This window comes from Aulonocara sp. 'chitande type north' Nkhata Bay, linkage group LG20 (assembly GCF_057382095.1).
Source record: "Aulonocara sp. 'chitande type north' Nkhata Bay isolate Kocher_YH1m ecotype deep benthic linkage group LG20, A_spYH_male_GT1.1, whole genome shotgun sequence".
NCBI lineage: Eukaryota > Metazoa > Chordata > Actinopteri > Cichliformes > Cichlidae > Aulonocara > Aulonocara sp. 'chitande type north' Nkhata Bay.
In genome coordinates, this window is record NC_141363.1 from 1,461,863 (window position 1) to 1,475,254 (window position 13,392).

General features: G+C 42.8%; 2 protein-coding genes across 8 annotated transcripts in view; both read left to right on the top strand.

The window, feature by feature from the left end:
• Window positions 1–8,444, top strand: part of nav1a (neuron navigator 1a) — an 80,193-nt gene extending 71,749 nt beyond the window's left edge. For all 6 annotated transcript variants that reach the window (XM_086276933.1, XM_086276934.1, XM_086276935.1 and 3 more), the window contains 13 exons: window positions 732–916; window positions 1,008–1,170; window positions 1,255–1,453; window positions 1,541–1,629; window positions 1,726–1,821; window positions 1,943–2,114; window positions 2,874–3,139; window positions 3,229–3,380; window positions 3,473–3,544; window positions 3,630–3,835; window positions 3,936–4,054; window positions 4,154–4,342; window positions 5,857–8,444. In XM_086276933.1, the coding sequence (XP_086133059.1) occupies window positions 732–916; window positions 1,008–1,170; window positions 1,255–1,453; window positions 1,541–1,629; window positions 1,726–1,821; window positions 1,943–2,114; window positions 2,874–3,139; window positions 3,229–3,380; window positions 3,473–3,544; window positions 3,630–3,835; window positions 3,936–4,054; window positions 4,154–4,342; window positions 5,857–5,952 (2,004 nt within the window). In that variant the 3' untranslated portion in view covers window positions 5,953–8,444. The remainder of the gene's footprint in view (window positions 1–731; window positions 917–1,007; window positions 1,171–1,254; window positions 1,454–1,540; window positions 1,630–1,725; window positions 1,822–1,942; window positions 2,115–2,873; window positions 3,140–3,228; window positions 3,381–3,472; window positions 3,545–3,629; window positions 3,836–3,935; window positions 4,055–4,153; window positions 4,343–5,856) is intronic.
• Window positions 8,445–8,660: 216 nt separating this feature from the next.
• The window catches only part of LOC147304754 (cell adhesion molecule CEACAM5), a 34,890-nt gene continuing 30,158 nt past the window's right edge, over window positions 8,661–13,392 (top strand). Inside the window, exons 1-5 of one of the 2 annotated variants that reach the window (XR_015126591.1) lie at window positions 8,661–8,961; window positions 11,681–11,740; window positions 11,970–12,035; window positions 12,416–12,550; window positions 12,967–13,134. The gene's annotated coding sequence lies outside the window, so the exon portion shown is untranslated. The remainder of the gene's footprint in view (window positions 8,962–11,680; window positions 11,741–11,969; window positions 12,036–12,415; window positions 12,551–12,966; window positions 13,135–13,392) is intronic. The other variant, XR_015126592.1, reaches the window with a different exon arrangement.

Here is a 13,392-nt window from a genome sequence, read left to right on the forward strand (position 1 = left end):
GATGGACCATCTAAAAGTGCAGCACAGTCCTCGAGTACCCTCCATCTCTGCTGATTGGCCTCCCACACTGCTGATTGGCTGCCTCATGTGACCATTTAATTTGAATAGATGGCCGTAATTCGGTTAGAGCGGCTGGCAGCAGAAATGATGTTCCGTAAGAAGCGAAGCGCTCAGGCTTAATCGAGTTTATTTAACGCATCTTTCAGTTATGTTTCTCCCCTGCTACATCATACTTTATCCTGTATTTTGTCCCTGTGTAAGAGAATACATGACTTTTTCTTTTACCATGTAACCCTCACTAAACCAGCTGCTAAATCTAAGTGCAGAAAACGGATTGGAGCTTGGACTCAGTGCAGAAAACGACTGAAAGTTCAAAGCGGTAGTTTGTCATTTTGGGGAAGGCTCTTTGTTTTTGATTAACACCAGCTGCTTGGTTTAAAACAAAGGTACAAATATTCTGCTCTGTGAGATTTACAAATGCACATGATGATATCTCGTTTATTCATTCTATATAAAATGAAACTATACTTGACAGATTGGGGGTTTTGGCTTTTATCTGCAGTGAAAAATGACAAACTATTCCTTTATTTTTTATACTCTTTGTACTTAGCATGTGTCACATTAACAGTTCTAACTATTCCCTCTTTTTTTTCTTTCCAGTTATGAATGCAGTCATGTGAAGTCATCGTTTGACTGTTTTATATCGGTTTATTTCTTCTGTTTCTATGTAGCTGAGGAGCTCCTTCAACAAAGCATTCAGCATTAAGAAAGGCTCCAAAACATACTCTGACATTGAGGAAATTGCCACCCCCGACTCCTCAGCTCCTAACTCTCCCAAGATGCCTCATGAAGGGGGAGAAGGAGGAGACGGCATGCTGCCTTCCCTGAAAACCTCAGCTTCAGCCACCTCCTCTGTGTGAGTACACAACACCTACTCCACCGCACAGCTCAGCAGTGCAGTTTTCGTCTATGAAAATTTCTTATAAGGGCTCCTTGGCTTTTTCCAGGATCATGGAAAGTACAGAAGAGGGAGACGGCGAGGAAAGCGCCGTATCAGAGTTGCGCTCAGAGCTCTGGGTGAAAGAGAGGGAACTGACAGATATTCGACTTGAAGCCTTAGACTCTGCACATCAGCTTGAGCAGCTCCGAGAAGCCATGAAAAACATGCAGGTTTGTTTTGCCTACTGCACGTGTCTTTGTTCAGTTACCTGCAAAGCTGTTATTACAATTTAAAGCTTTATGCTCATGTTTCAGTCGACGGTGGAGAACCTGAAGGCAGAAAATGTCAATTTAAAAACAGGAACCCAGCATCACCTCCCTGCCTCTGGCCCCACCTCCTCCACATCCCAGCCTTCAGGCCTGGCGTCCCTCCTGGGGCCCTCTCTGAGGCAGCCAATGAGCATGTCCCTCACCAAATCCTTCAGCCTTAGTCTGAATGATTGTAAAGATCCAGGTCAGAGACTAACAAAGCCTTAAAACAATGTTTACCTCATAAAGAAGTGCAGCGTGCATCTCCTCCTCATTTCCTCCTCTCTTGCAGAAGCGTCTCAAGGTGACACGCTGAGCGTGTCTTCTCAGCGTGAAGAAGTGTGTGCACGTCTGCTGGTCCGTATCGGAGACCAAACAGAGGTAGACGTGGAACACTTTTATTACTCACAATGTCCGATAATGTCAAGAGCTTTAACTGGACACTCTGGAAATTAAGCGTCTGGTTCTTCTCTGTAGGACAAACAGCAGCAGGAGTACTACCTTGGCTCAGTGCTGATTAATGCGAGGACTGACTGGCCTTGTCTGGACTCCCTCATAGCCGAGACCTTCAAAGTAAGTCTTGTAAATCTGGTCTCCTTTTTTATTGAGTGGACATTTGTGGTTCAGTAGCCCGACTGCGATTTGTTTGCTCAACCGTAAACTTTTAACTGTGATATATTTGTTCTTTGTTTAGGATTATTTAAGTCAAGTGGACCCGACAGCCAGCTTGGGTCTGACCAGTGACTCCCTGCACATGTACCAGTTTACCCAGGGCAGGCTGAGGGTGATTGGGGGGGACAAACCCCAAGGCTCACCTTATCGATGTCTTGGCAATGGTCCCGCTCGTATTTTTGTCACCTTGAAAGGTTAGCAGATATAAGTGCATTCAGTGCATTTTTTTTTCCATGTCCTGTCTCCCCCCCCCCCCTCTCACCAGCGGATGGCTGCCCCTCCCAGAGTTGGCTGGAGTGGAGTGGTCAGAGTTTTTCCTGTGCTCGTGCTTGCTTCACATGGAGTTTTTTGATTGTTTGGGTTTATTTGTATTGTTATCTTTGAATACAAAGCAGCTCGAGGTAAAAGTTGTTGCAATATTTGGACTATATGAATAAAAATGGAGCTGAAAACAGTTTGTTTTGCTTTGAAACGCTGTATTCAAAACTCTTATTGACGTCTATTTTCTTAAATGAATTACATGCAGCTTTTTAACTTTTACATGGTGCTAGTCTCCAGGAATCTTACACATATTTTGAGTGTAATCTGAGGCCTATTTTGTAAATGAAAATGGTTGGCTCGAGGGTCGTGGATGCCAGAGTGCTATTAAATAGCCACAAGACAAAAGCAGGACTTTGGGAATGTAATGAAAGCATGTGATGGTTTATCTGGGCCAGGGTTTGGCAACCCAAACCTTCACTGTGGTTCCTGCTTTGACAGAAAAAAGCTCCTCTTCTATTGTTAGGTTGGGGGGGCTAAAATGACTATTTTCATGTTGGTTAAGCCCCCCGAGACCTAGACCAACTGATGTAATTTAAGTACTGGATCTAGTATAAAATTAGACAGTTTAGTTATTCATAAATGCTACATACATCGTCTTGCTCATCCTCCCCTCTGTGTCTGAAACTCTTCAGGTCTCCGGGAAAAATGTGTTGACTCACTGGTGTTTGAGACCCTGATTCCTAAGCCCATGATGCTGCACTATATCAGCCTGCTGATGAAGCACAGGCGCCTTGTTCTGTCTGGGCCCAGCGGGACAGGAAAGACTTACCTAGCTCAGCGTCTGGCCCACTACCTCCTGCAGCGCAGCCGCACTGACTCGACTGAAGCCGGCCACGAGCCCGGTCTCCTGGGTCGCAGCCCTGCTATCACCTTCAACATGCACCGTCAATCACAGAAGGTAAAACCTGATTAAGGATTTTTGGTGGGTTTTTTTGTTTCTTATTCTTTCACAAGCAAGTATGAAAATATGTATTCACCTTTTAACAGGAGCTGCAGTTGTATTTGTCAGATCTAGCAAATCAGATTGACAGAGAGTGTGGAGGGGAACTTCCCCTGGTCGTTATCATCGATGATATTAGCGATTCAGCGGCCATCACTGAGCTTGTTAATGGAGCGCTCACCTGCAAGTATCACAAATGGTAAATGACTGAGAATTACTCTGTTTCACCAAAGAATTCAATAAGATTTGTTTAATCGAAGAGTAACAAGATTTTCTCTGTTGCTGTTTCAGTCCGTACATAATTGGAACGACCAATCAACCTGTGAAAATGACGTCTAACCATGGGCTGCACCTGAGCTTCAGGTAGGCAGAGGACTGGATGAAGCATACTCCGTGACCCTGTTTAACTCTTACGCAGAAAGTAAGTGTTTCTTGCATGTGGCCACAGGATGGTGATGTTCTCCAACAACGTAGAACCAGCAAATGGGTTTCTGCTGAGGTACTTGCACCGTAAAGCTGTAGAGGCTTACCAGGACCAGGAGCAGGACTTGGCACGCCACCAGGAGCTCCTCCAGGTTCTCGACTGGATCCCTCAGCTCTGGTACCATCTGCACGCCTTCCTGGAGAAACACAGCACTTCAGACTTCCTCATAGGTGAGATATTAGCAGACAGAGTGAGCAAAGTCCGACTTGGATACTTGGGAGAGAGTTGTTATGATAAAGACCTGTTAACAAAAAACCCTGCCTCCTCCAGGTCCCTGCTTTTTCCTGTCATGCCCAGTGTCAGTGGCGGAGTTCAGGCAGTGGTTCATTGACTTGTGGAACCACTCGATCATACCGTACTTGCAGGAAGGAGCCAAAGATGGCATTAAGGTGAACATGCACACATTTCCAAAATATAACAGTAGTGGAACAAACAATAACCCCCTCTATAACAACACTGTTTTCACTATGGACTTGTCTTCCTGTCAGGTCCATGGGCATAAATCAGTATGGGAGGATCCGGTCGAGTGGGTGAGAGGCACCCTCCCCTGGCCCAACGCACAGCAGGATCAGTCCAGGCTCTTTCACCTACCTCCTCCTAGCATAGGTCCACTCAGTGAGGAGAAGAAGCCTCCTAAAGACACACCTCCACCCAGCACACTGGAGTCAGACCCACTGGTGAGTGATTGTGTGGATGCCATAGGCATCCACACTATTGAGATCCTGTTTCTTTATTCTGCAAGTTGCTTCCGTACGTTTTTTGGACGTTAACTACTCCCTCAGTTTTCAGCCGATTTTCTCCGTTCAAACTTTAAAAAATTCTGCTGTTTCTGCTAATGGGTGCTTTGACTTTTGGTGCTCATAACTTCTATACTTTTTGAGATATTGAATTTTTTTTGCAATATTTTTTGCCCATTTCTGCCACATTATCAGTGGCCTCACTGATTTTCCTCGCCGGGTTGACCTGTGTTTTAGCTCAGTGAGATAAGCGTCCGTTCTCAGACTGGGAGGCCCGGGTTCAAATCCCGCTTATGGCAAAATTTCTTTCAGTTAACAGTTAAACTTTTTCACCCCTTTTCAGCACAATTTTAAGTTTTTTCACCACTTTTCAGCTTTTTCAGCTGTTTTCAGCAAAAACCTCTTTTCAGCAGAAATTCTGCTGATTGAACTCTTTTCTGCAAAACTTTTAGCCTTTTCACCTCTTATCAGCACAATTCTAAGCAGCTTCTGCTAATTTCACCAGAATTGTCAGTCTCTCCACCTCTTCTTTGTGAGAATGAGTTTGGCGGAGTGAGGTGAGTCGCCGCCTTGAAACCAAAAGGTTTGAATCCTGCTCAGGGAAATGCTTTGTTGTTGTTTTTTCAACTTTTTCAGCTTTTTTCAGCCGACATCTTCAGCGTTAAGGCACCCACACAGCATTTTCGTAGGAAATGCAAATTTTTCTAGTTTTTGTGCCTAGATGTGCTTTAGTCCATTTTGATTTGCTGAGAGTGGAGAATATTGCCGGGAATACAAACAAATTGACATTGTTTCAATAAGACTGTCAATTAATTGAATTAATTGACCATGGTGCAAAAAAAGTTCATGTTGCGAAAGGTGTGAAGAGTGTAGAGCAGGGGTCCCCGATCCCAGTCCACGAGGGCCGGTGTCCCTGCAGGTTTTAGATGTGTCTTTGATCCATCACAGCTGATTTAAATGGATAAATTACCTTCTCAAAGTTCTCCAGAGGCCTGGGAATGAACTAATCATGTGATGCAGGTGTGTTGACCCCGGGTGAGATCTAAAACCTGCAGGGACACCGGCCCTCGTGGACTGGGATTGGGGACCCCTGGTGTAGAGCCTGCAACACCTCATCTAGCAGCTCACTGTAACTGGGCCATCGTGCTCCATACTCACAGGAATGTTTAAAACTGTCTATCAGTACTAAATTCTCAATAAATGTACTGAATTTCCTGCGATTGTTTCCTCAACTGAGTCCTTTTATTCTGACACAGAAAATATATCTTTAGCATTAGAAACACATAAGAAAGGAGAGCCTGATTACAAGACAGTCAAAAACGCTGGCAGAGCAGTTATTGGATTAAACATAGAATAACTTAATCTAGAATAACTTAATAACAGAGAAGATTGCTACACATGTAGCAATCTTCTCTGTGGCTAACTCTTCTTCTGTGTCTCCTCCTGCTCCACAGATGGCCATGCTGCTGAAGCTCCAGGAGTCGGCCAACTGCATAGAGTCTCCAGAGAGGGAAGGCAGTCTTGATCCCACTCTGCAGGCTACACTCTGAGTAGACTGTCGATAAAGCTAAGGAACTGTCGACTCTACAGCGCGGCTCTCACAAATGCAGTTCAAATGAGAATTTAAAGACTCCAAGATGAACTTTAATGTGTGCTCAGTGAGCAGTTACAAAGCTAATGTAAAGAATCTACAGAGAGAGGGAGTAGGAGGATTATGGACAGTGGACAATGGGTTTGCTCCTCCCGGATATCTGAACATGGGAAAGATGATGAAACCGCTTTGACAGGAAGCTGCGATGATCACGGCGGGGAAAGATGGTGTCTTTTCTCCCTTCTGCTCTCAGCTGGTATCAGATGGGCTGTTGTTGAATCTGCAAGTGCATGGTGACCAAAATAGTATAAAACAAAATATTACCTATAACCCCGTTGAATATTTGTTCCCTTTGTTTTGTTTTTTTGTTTTTTACTGCCGCAACCCTCACAACAACTATTGGTGCTTATAGGTTTATTTTGGAGGCACATGCGTCATTTCAGGAATGCAGACTACAGAAAAACAGTCTGATCACTCCCCAAAAAGTAGGACCAGCACTTGACTACAGCCAAAATGCACTTTATTTTTTTACTTGTAATAATTGGATTTTAGGAGGCCGAGTCAGTGACTGTGTATCAAATGGGGGGATCGGCTTGGCCAAATCATGCAGTTCACTAGTAAATCCTCCAGATGGCAGCATCTATTGATTCCTGCCTCTCTTCTGTTCATGGTGCACTTTCAGTCTCACTAAAGGTGCTTGGTAGAACATAACGCACACTCAAAAACACAACTATGAAAAAGGCCTTGAATGTTTTCTTCTTTTCAGTTCTGCTATTTTGTCATTTATCGAATAAACAGAACTGCGAAGCTGCAAAGAGCAACGTGCATGAGGTGAAAACTGAAACGAGTGATGATTTCATTTTGGGTTGAGTCTGTAAAGAGAATGTCATCATACGTGGACTCGGTAACCAGTGTTATGCTGATATTATAACCACAGGAAGTCAATGTACTGAATTATAAACACAGAGAGAGAAAAAAATTGAAGAAAAAAAACACCCACGACCTGCTTGTTTATTGAGCACCGTTTCTGGCTATGCTTGCGTATACTCTGTATTTAGATATCAGTTTTAAAACACAGACTTCTCTTGTAATAGCTGACGACACAGCTCTCAAAGTCTTGATTTTGTAGGATTTTTTGTACCGAGTCATCTTCAGTGATCGCCCGTATGCCGACGTTTATCACCCGTGTCATCATCCCTGAAGCAGAAGCAGAAAACTTTAGCAAAAAATAGCCATAACATTTTCCTTCCTCTTTCCTTCCATCTTTTGATTAAAACGTGACTTTCTGCTAATTGTCAGTTTCCTTTTCTCACATGGTTTGAGTTACCGTCAGAAAAGACTGATTAATATTTAAATGTGACTTCCTCCCGTTTTGTTTCTTCATTGGTTTGCACATGAAATATGCTAGAGGTAGTAGATGACAGTATTTATTGCTCACATCTTGACTGTTAACTGAGATAAAGTGAGAAAGTATAAAGAGCGGTGTAAGAGGAGGGAACTGTAGGTTGCTGGGATACTCTTAAACCCCTTAGCTTGACCCTGAAGTACCTCAGACTGCCATACTCTGCCCACATGTTCCTCTACTGCTGTAAAGTAGAGGCACGATGCCTAAGTCTATCTGTGCCTGAAACACAATTTGGCCTAAAAAGCTGCTTTGATCTACCACACAGAGGCCTCGATCTAGAGGGAACATAACTAGTTCCACTGACCTACTCTGATGTCACTTCCATGTCATCACTTTAATGCCCAAATTTGGGTTTCGAGTGGGTTATCGATATATTTGGAGCCTTTGACAGGCAGTTATGTGATAAGCTGTAAGTTAAGATGATGTGTGTGTCAGTAAACTGCAGTTAATGCGAATGTGTATCATGACTAGGCTGCTTTGCACGATTTGACACCATCTTCAACTTAAGCTTGAAGGTCTTGTCGTCATTGGGGAGTTGCCTGAGAAATGGGAAGCTGCGTGAGAACAGATGCAAGCCTAGAGATGTGATGTTGATGCATGTATCCCTGGTGTGTTCCCAAAGTTTCCTTTCATTGGACCTACCGCACTTAAACCTTATCACGGGAGGGATTTTTAAATAACTGGATATCTTCCTCTTTTTCACATTGTTTTTAAGAGCAGACGTGGGGGTTTTTGTGTTTTTTCTTATGCAAATATTTGTAAAGATGTTTTGTTTTTCCTCTTTTGTACATTACATCACTATTGTAAACACTGTAAATAGTCACTGCGTCTGCGACAACAATCACTTAAGGGATCTAAGAGAAAGTTGGGCCCGCGTATGCAGAAAATGAGCGTCCTCTGTGGTTGTATTGTCTTCCTCCAGCAGGAAGGAGCACTTGGCTTAAAAGTGGGCTCGGTAAAGGTTGTATGGCATGTCTCTATAACCACATTAAATCCCATATGTCTAACATTGAGCAGTTGTTACAATAAAGTCATGCCATTCATCACATCACTACCTGTTTTTTACGTGTTTCTTTATAATCCACTAGGGGGTGCTAATGGGCCACTACTCAATTAAGTTGAAGGACCGTATTTGATGGTTTCTTAATTATCAGTTTAATTATCGACAGGTGTGTTACCTGAGTTAAAGGTACACAACTTTTTTTCTCCTTATATTTCTTTACCTTCAGTCTTCCCATAGAAGATGTGGCTTAAGTGGGTAGGCGGGTGTAGAAGTCATGGGAATGGGTGGAGCAGCCCACCAGCCCTCAGTATATATGTTACCTAAGACTCTTCCACCGCCTCATCCCGAGGAGTTCGCGTCCGCCAGCAAGATGCCGGCCAAACCTGCACCTATCAAGAAGTCACCAGTCAAGAAGGCTGCGGAGAAGGCACCTGAGCCCGTTCCACCCGTGGAGGCTCCACCTGCCGAGGCCGCACCTGCTGAAGCTCCTCCAGCCGAGGCAGAAGCAGCTGCCGCCCCTCCAGCAGAAGACACCCCCGCTGCTGAAGGAAGCGCTCCCGGTATCTCGATAGACTCTTGGGAACGGAGTAGAGTTGCAAGCTAATATTACTAACCGTGACTATGCGTGGGTAGCTCTCGTGTTTAACAGTGTTTGATTTAATTAAGAATATAAGCAGACATTTTCTCCCCCAAGTTAGGAAGTTCTACGCTTTTGTTGCATCAGACAGCTTTGAAGCATCCTAAAGCCAGTGATCAAAACTAAAGTGAATGCAGTGCAACAAAGTGCTTCCTAATTGTATCAAGTGAGTAGTAACAGTACAATTGTCATTATTTTTTACAAGTACTTACTTTGAGCAAGGCTGCCATAATTTACTGCCTGTACTAGCAGTGGATCCGAGTACACGTGCAACACCCCCACTCTCCCCTTTCCACAAAGTTGGGATGTGAATTCCAGGAAAACTTAAAAGAAAAACCTGAACGAGACCAAGCATACCGATTTAGAGCAGAAACCTTCCCTTTTAAGCAGCTCTCTCTATAAGTGACAGGGAACTGAGAAGACCAGTTGCTCTAGTTTTAATGGTTTTACAAGCCATATGGTTTCCATTCTTACTTGCTGTAAGATTTCAGCTGTTCCACAGTTCAGCATTCCTTTGTCATATTTTTTCTTTCATATGTTTTAAGTAGGTGACAGGTGTGGACTGCTGGCATGGCCGTTTGGGACCCTTTAATACAGAGCTATGCTGCTGTAATATGTGGAGAATGTGTTGCCGACATAAGCAAGGCTTTCCCTGAAAATGATGTCATCTGAATGGCAACATTTGTTGCTCTAAATCTGAGTAAATTTTAAAAATACTCATCATTTTAAAAACAAAACCCTCTAATCTCAGTTTGTCAGGTCACAGATAAAAGACCTAAATGTGTCTGAGCTAAGAAAACGCAGCTGAATTTCTAGATCTTGCATTTTGTTTTGCATGCGACTTGAATTTGTTGGCATGGTGGCATTTTTGTGGAGAGCCTTATTAGTTGGGAGATGTCCCTCCAACAAGTTACACGAACATTTTTTTCAAAAAGCAAACGGATTTCTTATTTTTTTACATTTAATATGTTGTCTTTGTACTATTTTAAATATAATTTAGTGTTGAAAGGATTTGCAAAACATTGTGTAGTGTTTTAAATTTTACTTTACAATCTGAAACTTGAACACTGTAAACTACAGTGTGTGCTACATAAGCAAAGTACAACACATTTCTTTAAAAACAAATCTCTCATGCTTCTACTCCTGTTCAGTAATTTACCCCAAGTTGACCACACATTAACTGTAAACACCAGCGCTTGAAGCCTTTTTGCAGACTGAAACGAAAGCTGGATCACAAGTTACCCTCTTGTATCAATACTCTAATAAAATGAAGAATTGGTTCAATGTGTTTTTGGCTTTAAACCTCGACACATGACCCTTAACCTTAACTGATGGCAATATGACAGAAGACAGAGGAGATTGAACAGCTACTAAGAGTAAACTTACACCACAGGCTGTCTCCACACATATGCCAACCCGTTCTCACTCCCAAAGCGTAACATTTTACGCTAGGTGACAAATCGTCACCATATTACGTTTTCGGCTACCCACCACGTTCCTAAATGACGACCTCGGAAAAAGAGATATGCAAGCTGATATGCAACATGTGTTTGTGTTCCACTGTGCACTTCTTGTGTTTCTGTCTGTAAATGTGTTTGTGTGTTCATCTTCCGCCTTTCTTAACTGCTGAGGTTTTTGTTTGTGGACATCTGGTCACCTGTTTGTTCTAACACAGCTGTACCCACACTGCTCTTTCCTGCTGCTTGCTCAGTAGAGTATACAGTGATGTGAAAAAAAGCTTTTGTGGGACTCTGTGCACTTGTTTGGAAAGAACAGTTTCCAAAGGAATGAAGAGGGTAAAGAGCAGCAGGTTTCTGGTAATCAAATGCTGGTTAACTGATCATTCGCAAGTCTGAGCACCTCTATAAAAGCAGCAGTTTTGGCAGCTGACTGGTGTGGAGCATTCAGATGCTTGTGTTAACACAATGCGAGAATCGTCTCACGAGTGGATGCCAAATTCACCCCAAGGTCAGACTGTGCAATTCTTAGATAAATTCCAAACAACACATTAACATATTAAATGTTAAAGTTCATGACAGTACAATTAGGCTTGTTTGGAAGGGTTGCGAAAAGAAAGCCTCTTCTCTCTTATAAGAACTTGGCAGCTCATCTTAGGCTTGCTAAGTAGCATCTAAAAAAACCCACAAGACTTGGTGTGGAGATGCTGTTGTTTTTCCCCAAATGTGGTGCTGTGCGTTATGACAAACACAGCATGCAAAAGAATCGAGATGTTGCAATGGTCCACTCAAAGTCCTGACCTTCGCACGAATGAAATGCTGGACAGGAGCTTAAGAGAGCTGTGCATAAAAAAACCCAGAGATAAGATAAAACTTTATTAATCCCTCGGGTGGGTTCCTCTGGGAAATTCAAGTGCAAGTCTCAATGAACTGAAGCAGTGTAAAGAAGAGTGGGCAAAAAGTCCTCCACAAGACACTGATAGTCAAGGATTCCTTCAAGTTATCACTTCTAAAGGTGGTCCTGTAATATGACACACATTTAGTTTTCACAAAAGGTTCTGTGAAAACTTTCTTTTTCACATCACTGTAAGTTTATCAAAATGCCAAAAAACGTTCAATTACCTGCATTAATAATGTCAAATTGTTCGTATCTAACTGGCTTCCCTAACGGCGTTTTAATGCTAGCTACAGCTCCTGCCGCTGAAGATGCTGCTGCTGCTCCTGCTGCAGATGCTCCGGCAGACGGTAAACATTATCGTTATTACAAATAAGTGCTTCCCATCATGACTTTCCCAATCTGTGAGAAGGTAACTTCCTGATGCCTTTTTCTCTGCAGTAAAATAGTTTTTTTTCAAAGGTTTGGACATTTGCATCGTTGAATGCTGCTGTATAGAAAAAATACTGTGGATAAGTACCAGGTTTTTTTTCTTGTATTTGCTTATAAAAATGTAAATATTCTCCTTTTTCTTGCTAGCTGCTCCAGTGGAGCCTGCTGTAGTCGAGGAGCCACCTAAGGCCCCCACACCACCACCTCCTGCAGGTAACACTAACATCTGATCCTGATGTGTGTCAGATGTAGCATTAATCTCCTAAAACAATTATATTCACTTTTATCTTGTATGTAAAGAAATTAAAGAAAGAGATCCTCTTATTTAAAAAGCTGGAAATGATAAATGAATTTGGCTTTAAATCAGATCTTGTATCAACATATTGTTTGACTGTTTTTCTAATGCTTCATTGTGAAAATGACAAAAATCTTCCATAATAATTATCAATAAAAATAACTGAGTTGCAGCTCCACATATTTATGCATTAGAATGTAAAGTATCTTGCTAATTTTCCCATTATGTGTGTACTTTTAACTGTTTTGTCTATATTAAGAATGCTTTATCAAGCTTCACTGCACTAAACCTCTCACAGTCCCCACCAGTGCTCCTTTGGACGTGTCTGTGGATGATGTTAACGACTCCAGTCTCACCATTAAGTGGAAGACACCAGAGACCATCGGAGACTCGGGCCTGGATGGATACGCCATCGAGTACTGCAAGGATGGAAGTAAGTCTGCATATGTGTGTCACATGTATGTGAGAGTGTTTGCTTGCACCTGTCCCCAGCGTGTCAGAGGGCAAATATACTCATTGCTGGGTCCGGGCCGTATACGGCAGGCATCAGTTTACCGGCTGTCGCTGTATCTCCCGACACCACTTTTAGAAGCACTCATTTGCTCAGATGACGGCATGCCTTCTGAGATTTCGTCACGGTAGCCAAAGTATACTTCTTATGGGCAGGTTGTTTGTAAACTGGTGTCAACAGGTGATAAACCAGTTAAGTTTAATTGAGGGGTTTTTAACATTCAGGAAAATTGCAATAAATAAAAAACCATCAGGAGAAAAAGCGGATAGTTTGCATTCTTTTATGGAATAATGACCCTGAAAGCCTCTCACTAACACAGATCCTTGGTTTCCCAACAGCAACAGACTGGGTTGTAGCTAACGAGGAGCTGACTGCAGCTAACCGATACTGCATCAAAAATCTGAAAGCAGGTGATTTGCTGCGCGTGCGCGTGGTGGCTGTAAACCCCGGTGGCCGCAGCGAACCTGGAACACTCGCTGATCCTGTGCCAATCCGCGAGGTTGTTGGTGAGTCATTATTGCACCTCACTATCAGGCAGCTTCCAGCAAAGTTGTCTTTTTTTGGACAGCTTTTTTTTAAAAAACAGTCTAAAATCACATAACACACTTACAAGTTAGTCTTCGTAGAAAGTGTCAAACCAACTCTAAAAACGTCTCATAATTCCTAAAAGGTTTCTTCAAACCTTTGTTGCTAAGCTCCCGTGACATTATTCTGTTTGGAGAAGGAACCACGCAAAGCTTGCTTGCACAGTACAATGAGAATTT